The sequence below is a fragment of the Amphimedon queenslandica genome, unplaced genomic scaffold, assembly GCF_000090795.2.
Source record: "Amphimedon queenslandica unplaced genomic scaffold, v1.1 AMPQUscaffold_12908, whole genome shotgun sequence".
NCBI lineage: Eukaryota > Metazoa > Porifera > Demospongiae > Haplosclerida > Niphatidae > Amphimedon > Amphimedon queenslandica.
This window is the reverse complement of record NW_003546856.1, coordinates 20,679-43,651: the sequence shown is the minus strand read 5'-3', so window position 1 is coordinate 43,651 and position 22,973 is coordinate 20,679. Positions and strand designations below refer to the sequence as shown.

At 33.6% G+C, this 22,973-nt stretch overlaps 3 protein-coding genes across 3 annotated transcripts in view; all 3 read left to right on the top strand.

Moving 5' to 3' along the window:
- Positions 1 to 1,615, top strand: part of LOC100640512 (catalase-like) — a 3,881-nt gene extending 2,266 nt beyond the window's left edge. The window contains exons 3-6 of the mRNA XM_020002455.1: positions 167 to 297; positions 473 to 523; positions 1,080 to 1,190; positions 1,490 to 1,615. Coding sequence (XP_019858014.1) covers positions 167 to 297; positions 473 to 523; positions 1,080 to 1,190; positions 1,490 to 1,615 — 419 coding nt within the window. The remainder of the gene's footprint in view (positions 1 to 166; positions 298 to 472; positions 524 to 1,079; positions 1,191 to 1,489) is intronic.
- Positions 37 to 8,959, top strand: LOC109580164 (uncharacterized). Its single transcript, XM_020002456.1, has 15 exons — positions 37 to 297; positions 473 to 523; positions 646 to 785; positions 1,080 to 1,190; positions 1,490 to 1,570; positions 3,382 to 3,534; positions 4,199 to 4,258; positions 5,248 to 5,289; positions 5,345 to 6,151; positions 6,204 to 6,810; positions 6,858 to 7,540; positions 7,910 to 8,318; positions 8,367 to 8,478; positions 8,528 to 8,689; positions 8,743 to 8,959. The coding sequence occupies exons 6-15, from the start codon at positions 3,477 to 3,479 to the stop codon at positions 8,932 to 8,934; spliced, it is 3,132 nt and encodes a 1,043-aa protein (XP_019858015.1). The 5' UTR covers positions 37 to 297; positions 473 to 523; positions 646 to 785; positions 1,080 to 1,190; positions 1,490 to 1,570; positions 3,382 to 3,476; the 3' UTR covers positions 8,935 to 8,959.
- Positions 8,960 to 11,607: 2,648 nt separating this feature from the next.
- LOC100640638 (catalase-like) overlaps positions 11,608 to 22,973 on the top strand; it is a 12,532-nt gene continuing 1,166 nt past the window's right edge. The window contains exons 1-13 of the mRNA XM_003389888.3: positions 11,608 to 11,680; positions 12,212 to 12,383; positions 12,736 to 12,846; positions 13,204 to 13,334; positions 13,580 to 13,630; positions 13,759 to 13,938; positions 14,159 to 14,269; positions 14,578 to 14,658; positions 15,881 to 16,033; positions 18,783 to 18,921; positions 18,977 to 19,056; positions 19,221 to 19,274; positions 19,397 to 19,504. Of these exons, the coding sequence (XP_003389936.1) occupies positions 11,624 to 11,680; positions 12,212 to 12,383; positions 12,736 to 12,846; positions 13,204 to 13,334; positions 13,580 to 13,630; positions 13,759 to 13,938; positions 14,159 to 14,269; positions 14,578 to 14,658; positions 15,881 to 16,033; positions 18,783 to 18,921; positions 18,977 to 19,056; positions 19,221 to 19,274; positions 19,397 to 19,504 (1,428 nt within the window). The 5' untranslated portion in view covers positions 11,608 to 11,623. The remainder of the gene's footprint in view (positions 11,681 to 12,211; positions 12,384 to 12,735; positions 12,847 to 13,203; positions 13,335 to 13,579; positions 13,631 to 13,758; positions 13,939 to 14,158; positions 14,270 to 14,577; positions 14,659 to 15,880; positions 16,034 to 18,782; positions 18,922 to 18,976; positions 19,057 to 19,220; positions 19,275 to 19,396; positions 19,505 to 22,973) is intronic.

The window sequence follows — 22,973 nt, the reverse complement described above, 5'->3', positions numbered from 1 at the left end:
GCCTCAATGTCAAAATTGCCAATATAAAGTCTGCCAATCAGTTTTGATTGACTATAGTAGACATGTACATGTAGTTTACCAGGTATTACTCTTGCCAACAAAATGTGTACAATACAATGTATAAATATATATGTCCATGTAGCTTTATTTTAATATTATCATGAAGGAGGTGAGTCAGGTAGTGCTGATACAGTGAGGGATCCAAGAGGATTTGCTGTCAAATTTTATACTGAGGATGGTAATTGGGATCTTGTTGGTAATAATACACCAATATTCTTTATAAGGGACCCTATACTAGTGAGTTAGAGATAAGCATGTACTGTACATGTACATCAGGCATTGTTACATACATGTACAGTGTATGTTAATACTTTTTCTTGATATTGTTTACCCCAGTGCATGTGCATACAATCCTAGTATGTTGTGATTGTTGTTGTTGTTGTTATTATTGTTATTCTTTGTATTTGTTTAGTTTCCTAGCTTTATACATACTCAAAAGAGAAATCCATCTATACCCTTTAAGGTCAGCTTAATAATCGTACTTAGAATCCAGTATCTTATTAATTTAGCTATTCTAGCTGTATTTACTTTAAAGTATTAATTCTTCATTCTTTATGATCATAATATGTTCTGGGACTTTATTAGTCTGAGGCCTGAGACCACTCACCAGGTGTCATTCCTCTTCTCTGATTGAGGCATACCTGATGGATACCGTCACATGAACGGATACGGATCACACACTTTCAAACTGGTCAATAATGACGGAGAGCCTGTTCCATTACAAAGTATTCAATATTAACCTTTCTGTCATACACAAATATGTATACATGTACATGTACATGTATGTACATGACAGTTAGTGTAATACTAATCATCGTGTACATACATGTACATGTATACATATTTGTGTTTGATATAAAAGGCTAATATTGTGATTGTAATTTGGGAGGGTCTTAAAAATTGCAAAGTAGGGAAATTCCGTGAAATTCAAACTCCTACAACTTTAATTTGCTAGTAATTAAGTCATTATTGACTATTAGGAAATGTACATTTCAATGTATTCCTATTATTTTTCATAGACTGATCAAGGTATAGCTAATCTTAGTGTTGAGAAGGCTGGCATTCTTGCTGGCTCTGATCCAGACTATGCTATCAAGGACCTTTATGATGCTATTGCTGCTAAGAACTATGTAAGTATTTTATTATTTGAATTACAAAATCTATCTGCGACTTTTACAGTATTTGAAATGATAATCTAATGTACAGTGTATGTAGCTTTAGAAAAAAATTTATACTTTAGAAATTGTTTGTGATTTAATTTTTATGTACATGTACATGTAATAAGACTGTATCATATATTATTGAATGTGGCATGAATTTATGCTAATTTTTTGCAAATTTTTAATTTATTGAAATTTAAGTCATGGCAAAATTTACTGATGTACTGTAATAATTCCATCTCTTGTTGATGATTGTTTTGTACCCAAAGCCTTCGTGGACACTCTATTTTCAAGTAATGACATTTGAACAAGCAGAAGAGTTTGAATGGAATCTGTTTGATCTAACTAAAGTGAGTTTACTTCCTAATAGCCAAGCAATCTACCGTATAGCTTGATATTTTCGTGGGTCGATATTTTCGTGGTTTGCTCCTAGTGGGGCAATTCGTGGTTTAATTTTCGTGGTTGACAGTTTACATAGCCTGTAAGGGATGGCACTTCAATGATTTCATGGGTTTAAATTTTGTGGGCAGCCCATAACCACGAAAATCACAAAATTTACATTCCACGGAAATTTCAAGCTATATGGTATTGTAATGTATAGAAGACTTATTGGCAAAAAATAATCATGCATATTGTAATAATAAATAGTACAGATTACATGACAACAGCATGGGGAAAAAAGCCCATAGTTTTTTCCAAAAATGGGCTTCGAAACTACCCCCAATTTTTATTACATTTTTTGATACATATTGATGTCCTTATGCTATGTAGAGAGTTTAAACGAATTCTGACTTCAATTTTTTGAGTTACAGCCATTTTAAGAAAATGCCAAAATTCTGAAAAATATCCAAGGCTATAGCCCATGATTTTTTCTGAAAAATGGCTTCAAAATTACCCCCAATTTTTATTACATTTTCTGATACATAATAATGTCCTTATGCTATGTAGAAAGTTTGAGTTGATTCCGACTTCAATTTTTTGAGTTGCGGCCATTTTTAGAAAATGCCAAAATCCTGAAAAATAGCCCATGGTTTTTTCTAAAAAATGGCTCCAAAATCACCCCCAATTTTTATTACATTTTCTGATACATATTAATGTCCTTATGCTATGTAGAAAGTTTGAGCCAATTCTGAATTAAATTTTTCGAGTTGCGGCCATTTTTAGAAAATGCCAAAATTCTGAAAAATACCCAAGGCTATAGCCCATGGTTTTTCTGAAAAATGGCTCCAAAATCACCCCAAATTTTTATTACATTTTCTGATGCATATTAATGTTCTTATGCTATGTAGCAAGTTTGAGCCAATTCTGACTTCAGTTTTTATGTTACAGCATGCATTTTAAGTAATGGCTTCTACTGAATTTCAGTATTATTTTTATCTGGCCATAGCACTGATTTTCATTATAGTGATACAAGCTACTGTCCAACCATTTCAGGAGAAGAAGCACAATATTTGCACCATCCTTACATTCACTAATATGGCACTAATAAACTTATTCACTGTATGTATTTTCTTCCTGGAGTCCAGAAATGGGTATGAAATTGAACACAAATCATACTTATATATATTCCGCTGGTTGCTGTGGCTTTTTGGCTGTTGAGGATTTGTTTCTACAAAGCCAAAGTCAATAGGCATACTCTTAATAGTGATGATGGTAGCTACAAAGAATTGTTATTTGATAGAAGTGCTGGATTGTCTGCCGTTCATGAAAATTGCTAAAAAGGGACTTTAGCGAAACTTTAACTGTTATTTTTTCTTACTAATAAAGTGACTGATAGCTAATTAGGTATTCTTTTATTTTACTGTTATATCTTTCATTTATAATTCTCAAAGCACCTTTGTTCATTCCTTTTCAGGTTAGAGAAATTTTTCCTCTGTGTATCCTGACTATGGTAGTAAGAAGATATCTAACCTTTTACAGCAATTTAAAAAAGTATTCATATGCATTTTAATTATTAGATCTAATAAGCTTATCACTTAGTCTATTTCTTTTAGAAAAAAACAAGTATCATCAAATCTGTGATCCTAATTATACTGCTGACAATAGTACTGTTTTGATTGTTTGTAATTTTTTAATTTTCAACTTGTGTAAAAATATAGAAAGGAAGTGACATCACTTATAAATACATGACCAACCTCCTTAGGCTCCTTTGTACTTCTAGGCTTTGTTTACTTTGTACAGCAGCAGTATCGAGATTTGAGAGCAGTATCCATACCAGAGTAGACCCAGACTACAACTTTAATAACGAGCTTAATAATGGCTGAACAAAAATTAATTCCAGCAAATGATCCTCAAGGAGATCATGGAGATGATGGTAAGATTTAGAATCAACAAAATTACTGCAACTTTATAGTGCATGTGCATGCATAATGGTAATATAAAATAAGAAAATTTTTGACAAACAGAAATCTTTTTTTACACAAATGAAACTTGACTAAACAAAGTAGATCTATACTGAAATCTCATGTTATAAATACATGTACATGTAGCACTATAGTACTCAATAGCAAATGAATAACAAGGCCAATAATAATTAGCCTATACCAGCAATTAACTTTATCACTTAACTTGTATATACATATTAGAATTACTATTACATCTACTTTTATTAAATCCCCGGAATGAATTATGAAAAATTGAACATAATGAAAATCTTTTGAAGATAAATTTGTATGTGTGATTCACAAGGTCTACTATGCTGCATGTAGACCTTGCCAGGAGTCTTCTATGCTGTTGACCTTGCCAGGAGTCTACTATACTGTAGACCTTGCCAGGAGTCTACTATGCTGTAGACCTTGCCAAGAGTCTACTATGCTGTAGACCTTTGCCAGGAGTCTACTATGAAATATTAAGGGTCTGTAGTAGATAATATAACAGACTGCATGCACCGGTAAAAATATTACTTGTATAGATAACAATATAACCAATATTCCATTGATTTCTGTTAAAAACTTAGAAACTCTATTTTCCCTTTGCAGGTGGTGCTCCAGCAGATGATAGATCTATACCTGAGATCAACATGGCAGAATTAAAAATTGGTAAATCCTCAAGTAAATTATTTTTGTGTCACCAAAATTTAAAACGTCAAACACTATAGTGTCATGTAGTGACATCATAGCATGCATGCTGCATTCATTAGGCATATAAGTTATGCTTTGAGGCTTTGAACTCAAGTGGAAGAACCTATTCAGAACCTCCAAAGTACAGAAACTAAGAGAATTGGTCCAGATTCTGTAAAAAAAACTTGTTGCACAAACTAGATCTAGATATACCAAGTTTTAAGATTGAGGTTGCTAGATTTAGCATCGATAGTATCAGGTTATTTCATTATCACTATATTTATGGTAAGATTTGACTGTTTGTGCTTGGATTTAAAAGTGGAAGTAAATGTATTTAGACTTAACAGTTTCGTCAGTTTCACCAGAATGTGTTCTATCAGAAAGCAGAGCCACTTAGGAGTTGCTAGCCTAGATTAAATTTACATAACATTCAGAAAAACATGTAGAATGTTTGTTGTTAATAGCAAAAATGATTCAAGTGCATGTTAGTGAGAAAATTGGGTGCAAAATGCAATGAAAAAGAGGTAAAGTGTAGACCTCTTCAAGCCATCAGTTGTCTCATTAGAAATGCACATCATATTGTGTGCGGTTGTTATCCATTCATTCAGCACCTGCAATCAGCTTTAAAATGGGACAGCATACTAAAAAAGGGGTCTTATAGGTGTAGTCTTGCAAGTTCAAATGTCAATAAAAGGGGGAGGGTCTGGCTTGTGAGGCTATAACACTAGATTAAAATGTATTAAGGAAACAAGGAAGCGCTTCAAACTGGTGTAGCAAGAAATGTTGCACAAAAAATGAAGTATTCTACATGCATCACACAGACTGCTTTCAAATAAATTCATGCGATCATGAAAAATTTCATACCACACCACTTAATAAATATATAGCCTCTTGTTTCTTACTTTTTTACATCTAATGATTAATGATTTAATGATTTTTGTTACTTTTCTATTTGTTTTTGTGTATAGATATAACTAATTTCAATCTGTCAGATACATCACCAAAAATAGGTACTAATACTTTATTATGCAATGCATTAACTAAGTACTTGCTTTCCTATAATAGATACTAATGCAATGAAAACCTTCAAGGAGCTCATCCAAGAAGAAAATATTTCAACAGATGTGAACATACTAGTCATTGGAAGAACAGGACAAGGGAAGTCTGCACTAGTCAACAGCCTCATTGAGCTAGGAGAAGAAATCGTGCCCGAGAGCTCAGGTACTGACTGCTGTACACAAACATCACAGTCTTATACGTACCCAAACATCATTCCTGGTGTCAATGTCACAATAATTGATTCTCCTGGTTTACAAGATATTCAAAAAAAGGAACATAAACACATTCAAGAAATGAAGAAGGAGTGTAATGAGATCAGTTTGGTCCTCTACTGCATGAAGATGACAGACTATCGATTCACCAATGATGACAAAGTTGCTATGCAGAAGTTCCATCAAGCGTTTGGTCAAAAATTTTGGGAGAGAGTGGTGTTTGTCTTAACCTTTGCAAATAGGGAACCGCTAGAAATATGGAACAAAGGAGATAAAGATGACAAAAGTAAGGAGCCTCGAAAGGATGAAACAGATGCTTGGGAACAGCTGAAGAAAGAACGACTGACTGGTAGAGTTCAAAATCGTAAGGAAAAAATAAATGCATTTGTCACTGAGCTTCTACAATCACAACACAAATCAGAGCATAGTCAAAATGCACCCGAAAAGACAACATTTGACGTTTTTCCAGCTGGATACTATGACTACAACCCTAGATATGATGATATTCCTCCTTGTGTCAACTGGCAGCTTGACCTTACTGCTTTTTGCTGCAATACAATAAAGCACAAGCACAGATTATCAAAACTAAAACTAAATAAAAGTAAGAACAATATCAATTACATCCAGAGTAGCATTTTTTGTAATTCTTATAGAGATTGCTTTAGCTGTTATCATTGATAATCGGGGAGAGGTCAAGGTGGAGAATGAAGAAAGGATATTAAATGAAGAAGCAGCAGCTCTTAAAAAAGCTTTTGAAGATCTTGAGTTTGCTGTTCTTTACTTCAACAGCTTCTCCTCAGAATCGATAGCTACTTTGCTTGAAGAATTCAGTAAAGTAGATCATTCTCAATTATCGATGATAGCTCTAGTGTTTCTCAGTAAAGGGAAGACTGCTGAGCTATATGATGCTGATGATGTGGCTGTGCCTTATTCAGCTTTGTTTTGCCATTTTGAAAGATCCCCAATACCAGCTATATTCTTTTTTGATTCATTAAGTGATGATAAAAAGAAAAAGAATGACTCCGAAATTGGTTTCCATTTGCCTCTGCACATTTGCCCCAAAAATTCTCTAGTCCTTGCTTCTGCACACAATACAGCATCATCTCCTGTAGTGAAAGAATTCACAGAAAAGCTGAGCCACACCAGTGTCCAAGAATGCTTTGAAACAATATGTGCTAATAATAATAGCACTACTGTGAAAAGCATATGGCATGACACTGTTGGGAATTACTTATGTATTGTCAAATCAACTAATGACATGTAAGTAGTAGCATATTTTATTTGATAAATTTATATTTTGTTCTTAGGATTGAAACTCTTGAGCAAAAATTGGAAGTATACCATTCAATATGGTATCCCATCCGTTGCAAGACTATAGACAATTTGGAAGAAAACAAGGAAGAAGTCATTTCAATAGTCCGTAAAGAAAGGGCAGTTCAAATTGCAGGCCCAGTAATAAGTCGTAGCCTAGTTGCAACAGGATTACTTCTGGCTCCTATCACTTTTGGTGGAACTCTTGCAATATCTGCAGTAGGTCTTGTTGTCGGGTTAGGTACTACTGGTGTTGCAATTGCTTCATTAGTTCTTAATAAGAAACGGTTAAAGAAAGCACTAGCAATTATCAACCTAGATCAGCAGATTAGTTTGATAATTAATGAAGATGCCAAAAAATATTATCAAATGTTGACACAACTTGCACCTCATGAACCAGAATCTTCAGCTATTGGTGCAGCAACTATCAGAGGTGCAACTGCAGATACTGTACCTGAAGCTGAGAATACAGTAGAAACAGTTGCACTTGCAGCACATAGATCTACTACTGGTCCTGTTGCTGGAATGACTGGAGCCTCGACAATACCAATTGATCTTTTTAGCATTGCGTATCGCAACTATCACATTGACGAAACAAGAAATGAATCCTTAGAGAGAGCTAAAATTATTAATAAACCAGAGCAGATTATACATAGTTTAGTGGAAGCATTATTTAAAGGTACAAATAATTATTACATATATAATATACATGTTGTGGGAGATGTACAATTTAGTGCTTATTATTATTGCTATGCATACATCTTATTAAATCTATTGTGGTTTACTTAATTATCTCTAGTTATGTAACATGCACAGAACATTCTAGACTGACCACATGTATTATACTGTATATAGTTTATTGCTCTATTGTTCTGTTCACCTTCCTTTGTTCTGGTTCTCTCTCTCTCTCGCTCCTCTTTGCTCTCTTAGTTTATCTTATGTAATTATCACTTGTCAAGTGTTGAGAGTTGTTTGTTTAAATAATTACCAGTTTATATCACATGTATAGATAGTTTTTACCTAAAGCTTTATGAAGTTCTATTTTTAGGCACATGTCATGCAATCAATGAAGTTGAGCATGAAGTTCAACTAGAGACAAATATTCTTAAAGATGTTGAGTATGGTTATGAAATTCAGGTGCCAGTAAAAAGAAATAAAAAGTTTGCAATCAAAGTTTGTACTCTCTTCTCTGGTCCATTTGTCTATCCTGATGGGTATACTCTTGTAAGTGCTGTATATGATATCACAATGCAGCCAAAGCTGTCTCAACCAGCAACCATTAAGCTGGAGCATTGTGTTGATGAATCTGATCAGACTAGATCAGATTTGTGTTTTGCCATTGGCAGCATTGACTTGAAGAAAAAAAAGATAATCTTTGAAAAAGTGGATCAAGAGTTTAATGGATCAATTCAACAAAAAACCAGTTGTTTCTTATGCATATTGTACAGAAGAGAAATGTAAGTAGCATTACTATCACAGTTTTAATTTATTATTAATTTTTTCAGGCAAGACGAAACTTTAGTGAGATATGTTGCTCAATGTTTTTATGAAAGAAAGTACAAGAACTTTTGGACTCTGAATATTGTTTTTACAAAGCTTTTATATGCTAACTTAAAGGTATTTTATAGCTGAATAGAATTTGAAAATAGCTGTATTTTCTATTTAGCGAATTCAGTATGCATGTAGATATGGTCTTCAAGGCTCATCATACCTTCCATTTGTCTTTAATTCTTCCATGCTCTCTCTTGATCTAACTTGCTTTAAAGATACTAAGGAATTCTCAGGATGGATTGTATCACCAAATGATAGTGAAGAAATGCCAGACACAGTTAGTTATACTTGTAGACTATATAGTGTTTTATAACTGCTACTCATTATTAGATATCAATGCAAAGAATTGACACCATTGAGTTGAGAGAAAGAAGTGCCCAAGTGCTTAAAAAAGCATTTCCCTTCATCAGCTTGTATGTTTATATTTTCAATGAAGCAACTGCTGCTGACACAATAAATGAGTTGTTTGAAATTGGGGGGACAAACTTAAGCATTAATATCAGCCGTCACAAAGAAATATAGACTAAATCTTTATTGATAATAATTTACTAGTTTTAATTGTATATAAACTTTATTACTTTTTCTGACGCATATTAATATCCTTATGCTATGTAGCAAGTTTAAACCAATTCTGACTTCAAATTTCTTAAGTTACAACCATTTAAAGAAAATGCCAAATTTTTGAAAAATACCCAAGGCTATAGCTCATGGTTTTTTTAAATGGCTCCAAAATCACCCACAATTTTTATTAGATTTTCTGATCTACATGTACCTATAACCAAGAGTATATAATAGGGCTATAACAGAACATATTTAGATACCCTACCAAGCTCGTCAGGCTGTCAGTTAGATGGAGATAAGGAACAATGATAGAATAAATCTTGCAGTGCATCATCACTTATGCCCCTTAGCTTCACCATCATCAGATACACATGCATGGCGATGTTATAAATGGAACCATAGCCATTCATTATTATTAATTTTTTATTAATGTCACTATTGTTGAACTTGTATGTGTTTAGTGTTTATCATAGTTGTGGTTGTTGTATGGATTTAGTGGCTGCTGTTGGTATATTTATTTTATGATGTTTATTTATTGTAAATATTTTTTATGTTGTTTGTGTGTGGAAATTTTATGTAATTTTATGTAGCAATAATTAATTTTATTTAAGTGGATTTTATCAAAAGGCTTATCTTCAGTTGTAATTTGTTCCTCCTTATAAAATAATGCCAGTCCTAAACTAGCTGTTACTAGGAAAAAATCCTTAGCATAAAAATTGCGTCCATAGTTGTCTATTCCCTGGCATAAAAATTGGCAACATATGAGGCATTTTTGCTAGGGAATAGACAACTATGCTAGAGAATAGTCTACTCAGTTAATGACCTGTATGATACAATAATAGCAGATTGTAATAGTAGTAGTCTCAGCCTCCACTCATGTATCAACTAACAGTACAGTGTATGTACTCTTGGTATAACATAGGTAAATTCCCCATATAGTCTATCAGCTTTTGATACTGGACTAGTATATGTATTGCCAAAAGCTTAGATTACATAGCAATTATTTTCAGCTCTCACATGATCTGCATTGAAACAAACAACGTTGTTTTGAAACAATAAACATTATTGTTTTGATAAAACTATCACAAAGCTCATTCAAAAAAACAAAAGAAAACTAAGGGAGCAATAAATTCACATTAATTTATAGAGACATATCCTCTACGATTCCTTTTCTTCTTGCAAGCAACATACCTTGCAATAACTAACAAACTGAGGATAACTAATAATGCAATACCAAGTGTAATCCCAAAGATGATAATGGGTACGGTCATCAAATAAGAACAATTAGTAAAGTTCAAGTGAATGTGAGTGATCTTGCTACTGATGTCATATTTGGTTGATGCAGCAGCTAATAAGGTGAGATTTTGGCTAGTGGGATGCTTGGTATTACTAGTTTTTAGCGTACAATTCCTTTCTGCATCAATTACACAGGACGGGTAGTCAGAAGTGTATTGATCAATGTCAGTAACCAGTTCTGTAGTGTTAACATTGTACAAAAACTGGATATTTGCTTCTGGTGCTAGTAGGATGATGAAGTAATAGCCATCTGCTGGAGAAGTAAAGATTACATTATGTGGTATTTGCTTTCCGTCTTTTCCTTCGATTGGTATTTCCTTTGTAAATACAGGTGACTTCACTTCACTGTACCTTATATATTTGTTCAAGTTGTCAATATCATCAAATACGTATAGTGTAGCTGATTTTTTATTGTTGCCATTACCAATCCAAATGTCAAAGTTTAACTTAGACCCAGTATTGAGATATACGTAGATATTATTAATAATTGGGAGATCAGCAACATAGGCTGTTGCATTCCAAGACTCTGATTCATAGATTACATCATATTGTAGTTCATCTGTTGGGACCAAAACCAACGTAACACTATGTTTGCTATCACCTTTTTTGACTTCTTCAGATATTTCAATTGTGTTTACGTATTTCTTATCTAACGTGTATAAGGACACAGAATCACCTTCAGCGACTGTTTTGTCAACTTCTTTTTCCTTGTTGACAGCAATGTCTGAAACTTCAATCAAAGCAATTATTTGCACAATAATGAAGCAAATCAAAGCGACCAAGAGTATTGATAGCAGTACGACAGTAACAGTACGACATATTGACTTTCTACATTTTTGTGCCTCCCTATTATGTAAAAGCAAGCCTTGTTCTTTCTTGTTCCTTTCTTCAGTTACTTTTGATTGCAGGAGAGTGGTAGAGGTGTGTTTTATTGGTTGTATCAACCTTTTAATCACGGGATCGCTCAATATTTCTCCAACTAAGTCAATCCTCTTTATTTTTAAGAGCTCTTGTAATAGTCGATTCAAAAATTCCATACCATCATTCCTCGCTCTTAGCTTCCAGTCATTCACATACTCCTCCTCTTTGTCCCAACACTTCTTGATTGAGAGGTTGCTATTAACTTCAGCCAAATCCAGAGGATTGCCAGTATTACTGTAAGTCATGCTGAAAACAATATTTTGTTGTACCTGCCACCTGGCTAGTCTGACTACCACCTGGCTTGACCTGCTGCTGCACTGCACTGCTGCAGTGCTAAAGTAAACTGCTCAGCAGCCTCAGTAGTGTCACGGAGGGAGGGGCTGGCTAGGCGTGACTACCGCACCCTATTTTAATACAAAGGTGTGGCTTAGTAATGGCAGCATCAAAAGGATCTACTAGCCAGTTAGTCAACTTTGCAGCCTACAAGAAGGTAAGAAGTAGGAAATTGCATGAAGAGATAAACTTGTAAATAGCTTACCTTTGGGTTTAAGTGTTAGTGTGATGTAAAACGATTGCAAGAAGGTATAATAAAGCTGGTAATTTTGGAGGGATAATTTTGGCAAATTTCCAAAATTTTGATGATTGGAGGTTTTAGTTTGGCAAATTTGTGAACATTGAGCAAGGTTTAAAATGGTGGGCGTAATTTTAAGTGAATGGCAATCAAAACGCCAAATTTGCAAAAATTCCATTGCTCCAAAATTACTACCAGGTATCATAAGTTATCACTTGCATCTTGGAACATGTAAGAAGGCAAATGAGAGGTTAAATGCAAGTGAAAAAAATTGTCAGAAAATGATTTTAGGTTTATGCTGGCATGCATCTTGATCGTTTTACATTGCCAATCTTTTGAAGTTTGGAGCTGTAATGAGGTGCCCACACCTGCTCCTCTACATGTATTTTAGTTTTAAAAAGTGATTCATTGGGTGTTTTAAACAAAGCAAATTATTGTCTAATTTTATAGAGTCCGGACATTTTAACAACTAGTCATGGTCATCCTGTAGACTGCAAGACAGCAATACTGACAGCAGGTGCTAAAGGGCCAGTACTGTTGCAGGACTATGTGTTTTTGGATGAGATGGCTCACTTTGATAGAGAGAGAATCCCAGAGAGGGTAGTCCATGCAAAGGGAGCTGGTAAGTACCGTAACACGTACATCAGGACAATTTTAGGTACATTTATACCACATATTCTTTTGACTTACTTTCATTTTTATACTCTCTTTTCTTGATCACTTTTGTTCCTCCATTTTGTTTTGGCTATACCGTATAGTGGGAAATATTAATTTTGGCGAATTTGCTGTTTTGATAGACATTTGCCGAAATAAAAATGCACCATTTTGAGCCATTATGCGCATGCTCACACAAATTTGCCAATTAAAATTTGCTGATCACCAAAATTTAGCAATTTGCCAAATTTTATTCCCTCCAAAATTAATTTTCCTTTTGTATGGTATTCCCTTCAGTATTGTACTTCTTCTCTGTTTAGGTGCATTTGGTTATTTTGAAGTGACTCATGACATCACCAATTACTGTAAAGCTAAAGTCTTCAATAAAATTGGCAAGAGAACTCCAATTGCTGTTCGTTTCTCAACTGTGGGTAAGCATGACTCTTTGATATTTTGTTGAAAATTTAAATCTACTAACTTGATACATGTACAATCATACACAGATTTTAGAATGCTTTATTTTTTGCTCTGTCATCCTGTACAAGATATTAATTTCTGAGGAATTATTATTAGTGTTTGGCAGCTCCATAAATTTGCCATTTTTGATTAAGTTGAAACATGCTCAATGTCAAAATTGCCAATATAAAATCTGCCAATCAGTTTTGATGGACTATAGTAGACATGTACATGTAGTTTACCAGGTATTACTCTTGCCAACAAAATGTGTACAATACAATGTATAAATGTACATGTCCTTATAGCTTTATTTTATCAATATTATAATGAAGGTGGTGAGTCAGGTAGTGCTGATACAGTGAGGGATCCAAGAGGATTTGCTGTCAAGTTTTATACTGAGGATGGTAATTGGGATCTTGTTGGTAATAATACACCAATATTCTTTATAAGGGACCCTATACTAGTGAGTCTGAAGATAAGCATGTACATGTATACATGCATATGTCAGTAGTACATGTACATGTACATGTACCGTGTATGTACATTATACACAAAAGTATGTACATGTACATGAGGCATTGTTACACATTGTATTTCTCAATTATGTTTCCCCCCGTACAAACCTTGCCTAATATATGTTATGTATGTTATGATTGTTGTTCTTGTTGTTGTTGTTATTATTTATTATTATTCTTTTTATTTGTTTAGTTTCCTAGCTTTATACATACTCAAAAGAGAAATCCATCTACACACCTTAAGGTCAGAATATAATTTTTTTAAAATTGTGTACATGTATTTTAATTTAGCTGTTTGTAGCTACATTATTTTAAAAAATAATAATAATTATGTTTATTATATTAACTTTACATTCTCATTTGTTTTTATAGGATCCTGATATGTTCTGGGACTTTATTAGTCTGAGGCCTGAGACCACCCACCAGGTGTCATTCCTCTTCTCTGATCGTGGCATACCTGATGGATACCGTCACATGAATGGATACGGATCACACACTTTCAAACTAGTCAACAATGAAGGAGAGCCTGTTTACTGCAAGTTCCATTACAAAGTATTGATACTATTACAATATTAGCCTTTTTTGTCATACACAAATATGTATACATGTACATGTGTATGTACACAATGATTATTTAATAAATTGGGAGGGTCTTAAAAATTGCTGAATTTGTGAAATTCAAGCCTCTTTAACTTTGATTTGCTGGTAATTAAGTTATATTTGACTGTTTAGTAAAATAAACACTTCAATGTATTCCTATTATTTTTCATAGACTGATCAAGGTATAGCTAATCTTAGTGTTGAGAAGGCTGGCATTCTTGCTGGCTCTGATCCAGACTATGCTATCAAGGACCTTTATGATGCTATTGCTGCTAAGAACTATGTAAGTATTTTTATTATGTAAATTACAAAATCTACACCAGCCACTTTCACAGTACTTGAAATTGTAATCTAATATACAGTGTACTTGTATGTGGCTTTAGAAAAAATTTATGCTTTAGAAATTGTTCATGATTTAATTTTTATGTACATGTACATGTAATAAGACTGTATCATGTATTAATGAATGTGGCATGAATTTATACTAATTTTTTGCAAATTTTTAATTTATTAAAATTTAAGTCATGGCAAAAATTTCTAGGTATACACATGTACTGTAATAATTTTGTTGATATTTTTTTGTACCCATAGCCTTCATGGACACTCTATATTCAAGTAATGACATTTGAGCAAGCAAAAGAGTTTGAATGGAATCCGTTTGATCTAACTAAAGTGAGTTTACTTTCTAATAGTCAAGCAATCTATTGTAATGTATAGGAGACTTATTGGCAAAAAATAATCATACATATATATTGTAATAATAAATAGTACAGATTATATGACAACAGCATGGGAAAAAGCCCATAGTTTTTTCCAAAAATTGGCTTTGAAAGCACCCCCAATTTTTATTACATTTTCTGATACATATTGATGTCCTTATGCTATGTAGAAAGTTTGAGCCCCTTCCGACTTCAATTTTTTGAGTTACAGCCATTTTTAGAAAATGCCAAAATTCTGAAAAATACCCAAGGCTATAGCCCATGTTTTTTTCTAAAAAATGGCTCCAAAATCACCCCCAAGTTTTATTACATTTTCTAATACATATTAATGTACTTATGCTACATGTATGTAGAAAGTTTGAGCCAATTCCAAATTAAATTTTTTGAGTTACGGCCATTTTTAGAAGATGCCAAAATTCATAAAAATACCCAAAACTATAGCCCATGGTTTTTTTTGAAAAATGGCTCAAAAATCACCCCTAATTTTTATTACATTTTTGATACATATTAATGTCCTTATGCTTTGTAGAAAGTTTGAGACAATTCTGAATTAATTTTTGAGTTACGGCCATTTTTAGAAAATGCCAAAATTCTGAACAATACCCAAGGCTATAGCCCTTGGTTTTTTTTTTAATGGCTCCAAAATCATCCCCAATTTTTATTACATTTTCTGATACATATTGATGTCCTTATGCTATGTAGAAAGTTTGAGTCGATTCCGAATTAAAATTTTTGAGTTACAGCCATTTTTAGAAAGTGCCAAAATTCTGAAAAATGCCCATGGTTTTTTCTAAAAAATGGCTCTGAAATCACCCCCAATTTTTATTACATTTTCTGATACATATTAATGTCCTTATGCTATTTAGAAAGTTTGAGTCGATTCCGAATTAAATTTTTTGAGTTACAGCCATTTTTAGAAAATGCAAAAATTCTGAGCTATACCCAAGGCTATAGCCCATGGTTTTTTCTGAAAAATGGCTCCAAAATCACCCCCAATTTTTATTACATTTTTTGATACATATTAATGTCCTTATGCTGTCTAGAAAGTTTTTAGCCGATCCAACTTGTATTTTTTAAGTTTTCATGTCGAAACTGCTATCATTTGTTAATGTTTCTCATTGTCAGTAAATCCATTCAATGGAAATAGTACTTACTGTGTGCATACTTCTTTATAGATTTGGCCACAGAAGGAGTTCCCATTGATTCCAGTTGGTAGGATGGTTCTTAATCGTAATCCTGCTAATTATTTTGCTGAAGTTGAGCAGTTGGCATTCTCCCCAGCCCACATGGTAGCTGGCATTGAGCCATCACCTGATAAAATGTTACAGGTAGTTCAATCTTTATCTAAAATTTATCTAAAATCTCTATAAATTTTTTTGTTATTAATAGAAAATATTAACCTTTTAGTTTTTCGAGTGCTACTAATGCCACATTTTAGTGCAATTTCATAAGTTTCAATTTTAGAATACGTAATACATGTCGTGTTGTCCTGATATGCATTTATACTGTGACATGTACATGTACATGTGTGTGTATATGTAGATGTAGATGTAAGTCTTCCAACTAATTTTCAGTTATTATTGGATAAAGCCCTTTGATGTAAAGTATTTCTGTATTTGGGGGGTATAACAGGAGGTGTGGCTGGGGGGCAGAGCCCCTTAATGTTTTACATTCTTTTTTTGTTTCATTCTCAAAGTCTATTGATGTTTCTCATATTTATAATTCTGTGTACATGTACATGTATGTATTGATCATCAACTTTCGAAACAATTATTCTCTTATCACAGGCATTACCACTGCATGCGAAAAGAATAAACTGTGATTAAGCACTCTTTTTATAAAATGATCTTATAGGATTAATTGTTTTTTATACATGTACATGTACATGTATGTAGGCATTGTTTCACTTTTGTTACTAACGATAACTTGTTTTAACATGCTATAATTAAAAAGAGACATTGTGCATGAGACTGGTGTGACACAAAGGCAAAGCAATAATCCTGTCTGTGTGTCTCTTTTCAGTAATGATTTGTAAATTATGAAACATTGATTACTATATGCAAATTGCATGCTGTTTTGCATACAGATTCAGTATATGTGGTATTTAAGATGCTGCAAGCAGTCTAACTGTTTTGCAACTTAAAATTAATCAGTATGGCTGTAAGTGCTCCCTTATTGAGCTCGTCAGTGACTAGTCATAGAAAAAAATTCTATCGTTTCCAGTTCATACACTCCAAAGGAGCAATACTTGTTCTATTGTGGGATCTCTTGATTGGGATTAGTTTCAACTTATTGATAAGTTTTTTAACATTTGAGGATCAATTTGGTATTGTTGTAATTGTTGGGATGAGCTTACTACTTGTTCTAGCAGGATATTTTGGTGATTTTCTCTTCAAAAGATATAACATTGTGCTTATTGGAACCTGTGTGTCATTTGTTTTGCTTATAGCAATACTAATGACAATGGTATTTCTATCTTGTAGTACCTGTCTATGTTTAACTTTTAAGATCTTGTACCCATTATTACTGGTTACTCTTGGTTGTGTTCGTGTTAACCTCTTGCCATTCAATATTGATCAACTCATTGGATCATCAAGTGATGAACTAACTGCTGTCATACACTGGCACAACATTGGGCCTGTGGTTTCTAATGCTCTCATACAAGTGCTTTCATCAACATATAATTCTTTGACGCTATATCTTTACTTTATCCTTTGTGCTGTTCTAGTTGCAATGATACTTGTCACTCATAATCTTTTTAATCACTATCTTGACACAACTCCAGTAAATACAACTAATCCCATCAAACTGATAGCTAGAACATTGTGTTATGCCAGGAAGCACAAGTATCCTGAGAATCGTAGTGCTCTGACCTACTGGGAGGAAGAGGCTCCTTCACGATTGGACCTGGGTAAAGATAAATATGGTGGACCATTCACAGAGGAAGAGGTAGAAGATGTAAAAACAGTACTGAGATTGATACCATTGCTACTCATCTGTAGTATAGCATCAGGATTAAATGGATATTATACCGAAGGAATATATTCTGAGATTTATGGCTGTCAATATACTCTTGCTGGAAGCATATCATTTAACACTGTCTACGTTTTCATCATTCTCCTTCACCAGTTTCTCATCTATCCTTGTTTTCATAAATATATTCCTAGCATGCTTAAAAGGATAGGACTAGGAATTGGTCTCATTCTAGCTGTTAACATTGCTTATATGATACTGGCAGTGATCGGTTACTATCATATTGAAGAGATGTTTCATTGTCTTACTTCTTTTGAAGAGCAATCATATACCAAGGGCCACATATGGACTATATTCAATGGTATATTTGTTGCAGTTGTTTTTTATATTAACGGCATTGTTCTGGTGGAGTTCATTTTGGCACAGTGTCCTAAATCAATGAGAGGGACTGTAATAGGTTTGTGGCTTTGCATAAGAATTTTGAGGATCTACATTAGCTTTGTCGTGCTTCTGCCATTCCTTCGTTACATGAACTCTGAATTTCTGTTAGGCCGTGGTTTTTATTTTTGCCTCACAAGAGCTCTTTTGTCCTTCTTTCTCCTCCTTCTTTATATTTATCTTGCTAAAAAATACAAGTTTCGCATAAGAGAGGTTGAGATTAATGTTCACATGATTGCAGAAAATCATATTATTCGCAACATTGAGCAAGATGAAGAGTATTGGAGAAGAAGAGAAGAGGAACATCCATCTGATATTTTTATGTGATTAAATATTTAAAAGCAGGGTGTGTTTTGGTACATTTAGTTTGATAATAGTTTGATTTAACTTGTTTTCTTATTAGTTTGTTTATCATATAATTAATTGTTAAGACCAATGGAGTTTAAACCAAATATGTAGCAGTATCGCAGAAATGTATTAAGTGGCCTCTAATGTCAACTCCTCCTTAATTGTCATGAATCCTAATTATAAATTTGCCTAAAGTTGATATTTCATTTGTTTAATAATTCATAACTTTTATAGTACCACTGGGTTCATTTCTCTTTTTTATTTCACTCATCTTTTCTTTCATCACTTTCCTTTTCTCTCTCTCTCTCTATTCAATAGGGTCGTTTGTTTTCATATGATGATACTCATAGGCACAGATTGGGTCCAAATTACCATCAGATACCAGTTAACTGTCCTTATGCAACACGCACCAGGAACTATCAACGTGATGGACCAATGACAGTTGATGGTAATCAAGGTAAAGGCTACTGTTTGTTGGTATTGATAACTTGTGACTTGTTTGTTTGTTGTAGGTGGAGCACCAAATTATTTTCCAAACAGTTTCAGTGGTCCTGTTGATAACCCAGAATATACTATATCTCCTATTACCTTGGTAATACATGCCATAAACACAGATTAATACACTTTTTTTGTGACTTATGACAAAATAATATTTTCTTCATCTTTTTCTTTCTTTTTGTTTCCCTCTCTCCCTCACTCTCTCCCTCCCTTTCCTCCTCTCTCTCTCTCACTCTTTCCCCCTCCCTCTCTCTCTAGAGTACTTGTGATGTTAAGAAGTATAATACGAGAGATGATGACAATTTTTCTCAAGTGTGTGTTGCACACAAAATGTTATGTACACTCTCTTGTCATCTATTTTCAGTTTCATTTAGATTATAATGTGCAGCGATTATAATATTCCTTTTTTCTTTTCTCTCATTCCTTCTCATTAGGTAAAGAATTTTTGGCTGAAAGTTCTAACAGTAGAAGAGCAAAGTCGTCTTGTTTTCAACATTGCTTCACATTTGAAAGATGCTCAACCATTTATACAATCAAGAGTTGTAAGTCTTTTTAATATTTAGGCATTCAAGATTACTATGTGTAAGCTACATGTACATGTACATTCAGGTACAAATGTAGAGGGTGTCCTACAATTATAAAACATAAATTTTTGACCCAATTTTTAATACCAGCATGCATATATGCATTGCATAGTAGTGATATGTATTTTGCATCAAGTTATGTACATGTACATCTTACTATGATTGGTTAAAATGATGCTTTGATTTGTGATGTCATACAGTTTCATAATTTTGTTTTCTCTATGCAATCTTAATGATTCAGTATATGAGAAAAATGTTATCTTTAGAGCAGATCAAGTAGCTTCAGTTTCAGTTTAATAGCATAGCATAAGTAGTCTAAATCACAAGAAACAAACTTGAAATATTATTAGAAGTGAATGGCTAAAGGAACAATGATGAAGAGTGTACTACTCCTAATGTTCTTATTATTACTGATTCAAGGATTTGCTTCGAATGAGATATACATTTCATCCAATGGATCCAGTGAAGCTTCATGTGGTTCTATTCACTCTCCCTGCTTGTCTCTCTCTAATATCACTCAATGGGAGAATGATACAGTTGTCATTATAGAGGGAAGCATTGTATTGGACCATGTCATTGAAATACACTCAATTCATAACTTGACTTTCACTTCTTCATCTGCTAGCAGTAATAAAAAGGAAAAGGCGGCAGTTATTAATTGTGTCTGTCCTTCATACAATAATTGTGGTCTAATTATTGACGACTGTCAAGATGTGACCTTCAATGAGTTGAATGTATCTGGATGTTCAATGCAGCATGTGATAGGTGTATCAAAGAGGCATTATTATTGCTCTGGTATCATAGTAAATACAACCACTAATATGCTATTAAGCAATGTGTCTATTAGTAACAACATTGGTACTGGTTTATTATTAATCAATGCAGCTGGGAATATTATAATAGAAAAGTCAGTTTTTTCAAACAATTCAATACCATATGCTCTGCAAAAAAATGGCTTAAATGGTAACGCAGTACATGGAGGGGCTGGTCTAGTGATACTGATATCAGCTTGTGAGATCACTGCTAAAAACTGCTCCCATGTATCAGCATCAGGTAACTACAGTATACTGGGCACACTCTTTTATAATAACACAGTTAACTTCACAAATGATAATTTGAAAGATCGATTGTTTAGTTATGGTGGTGGACTTGGCATATTTTTAGTATGGAATGTTCTTCGAAACGCTTTCAATATAGAAGGGACTAACTTTACTGGTAATAAAGCAATTGTTGGGGGTGGAATGTTGTGGCATTGTATGCATTACTGTCACAGCAACACAATAAATTTTGGAAATTGTCATTTTTCTAACAATGTATTTTCCCATGAGGATTTTGGTGGAGCTGGTTTAGCAATGGGATTTGCTCGTTATTCCGGTAACATGTCAGCTAACAATAACATATCAGTTATTCATACATTTTTTTCTAATAACACTGGATATTATGCTAGTGGAGTCCTGATTTATTGTAATGCAATGGGTCCTGATCAATCAATACATTACAATTATGTTCATTTTATTAACTGCACATGGGAAAATAATACTGGTACAGCAATTGAAATTGAACCAAATTTTGAAAGCCAGTACTATGCTGCTTTTACAACTATGGCAATTTTTGAAGATTGCATTTTTGCTAATAATACCATTATGAAACACTATGATCAAAGATATCCTTATACTTTCAATGAAGGAATTGGAGCATTTGTTATTACTAAACTAACAATTCACTTTAAGGGTAAGAACTCTTTCAATAACAACAATGGTACAGCACTGTATATTTTTTCAGGATCAGCGTACTTCGAAAAAGGAGCAGTGACTATTTTTGAGAATAATACAGGTACTTATGGTGGAGCTATTGGTCTAGTAGGGTACTCTAGTATTCAGTACAATAATGACACAAAGTTTGAATTTACTAAAAACTCAGCTAGCTTTGTTGGTGGTGCTATATATGTTCTAGCTATCAGACCACACATTTCGCTGTCATCTCATTCATGCTTTCTTCAATATCGTAATAATCTAAATTACGAAAATGATGAGACAAATGCAAGATTTGTATTTAAAAACAATTGGTCTTCCACTGGAATAGCAAATTCGATATACACTACAAGTACTAAGCCATGTCAATTAGCATGTGGCACACAGCCAAATGAGCCTTTTGTTAATCAGAGTTGTTTGGGAGTATTTGAGTTTTGCAATTATAGCAAAGCAATTGCATCAGGAGGTTCAGCATTTACTGTGAGTCAATCAACACCTCTGTCTATTATACCAGGGAGGAAATATTCACTGCCAATAACACTTTATGATGACTTACACCAGAATGTGACAAAAATTGCTATCTTTCAACCAACTTTGCCAAATGAGGGAAATATTAGTGTATCAACTGGTTTCGAGTTTTTGTCTAATAAAAAGATTAAAATGACAGGCAAACCAGGAGAAAAAGGTAACCTGACACTAAAAGTAACTGGTTTTCAAAATAAAGGAGCTAGTATTGGTATAGAACTAGCATCATGTCAACCTGGTTATGTAATTGATGATCATTCCTCTACTTGTGTGTGCTCAGCATCAAATAATGATAAATCACTTATATATGTTGGTATTTATCATTGTGATGAAAGTAAAGAAGTAGCCTTGGCTCTTAAAGGATATTGGGCTGGCTATGTGTTACCAAACGAATCAGCTACACCAAATCCGAGCAACCTTTACACTAGTGACTGTCCATTAGGCTTTTGTCGTAGTTATAATAAATCTCATTATAGTTTAACTGGGAGTGCTTCTAAGGATGAGCTTGAAAAAGTTGTATGTGCAGAGAATAGAATTGGAACATTATGTGGTCAATGTAAGAAAGGCTATTCTGTCTATTTTCACTCAGCCACTAATAAATGTGGGAGAAATCATCATTGCGCCTCCGGATATGCTTTTTATGTCTTGAGTGAATTATTACCAATAACTGGTCTATTTTTTACAATTTTATATTTTGATATTAGCCTAACAACAGGACTGGCATATAATTTTCTATTCATTGTACAGTTACTCCAGACTGTTGTGGAATCAGTCAACATAGGAACTGACTTTAAATCCTTCGAAGTCACACGTAGTGTCTACACTGTACTCTACAGCACATTGAATCTTGACTTTTTTGATATCGATAAACTCTCATTTTGTCTATGGAATGGAGCAAGTACATTGGATATGATAAGCATCCAATATGTATCTGTTGTTTATGCAGTTTTATTGATAATTGGACTTGTGTATGCATTTAAGTGTTGTTGCTGCTCAAAATCCAAGTGCTGCACAAAAAATTACTCCGTAGTTCAGGGACTAGCAGCTTTCCTAGTGCTATCATATTTTAAATGTGCTTTCATTACTTTCAAGCTTCTTGATCACAGACTCCTTTGTAGTATTGGATTAAAAAACTACCGATACGTTGTCTT

Excerpts from the sequence above, each read along its gene's own strand:
- LOC109580164 (XM_020002456.1), top strand. The coding sequence starts at position 3,477 with ATGGCTGAACAAAAATTAATTCCAGCAAATGATCCTCAAGGAGATCAT. Across the intron at positions 3,535-4,198 it reads AGGAGATCATGGAGATGATG|GTGGTGCTCCAGCAGATGAT; the intron begins GTAAGATTTAGA and ends TTCCCTTTGCAG. Across the intron at positions 6,152-6,203 it reads AAAACTAAAACTAAATAAAA|AGATTGCTTTAGCTGTTATC; the intron begins GTAAGAACAATA and ends TAATTCTTATAG.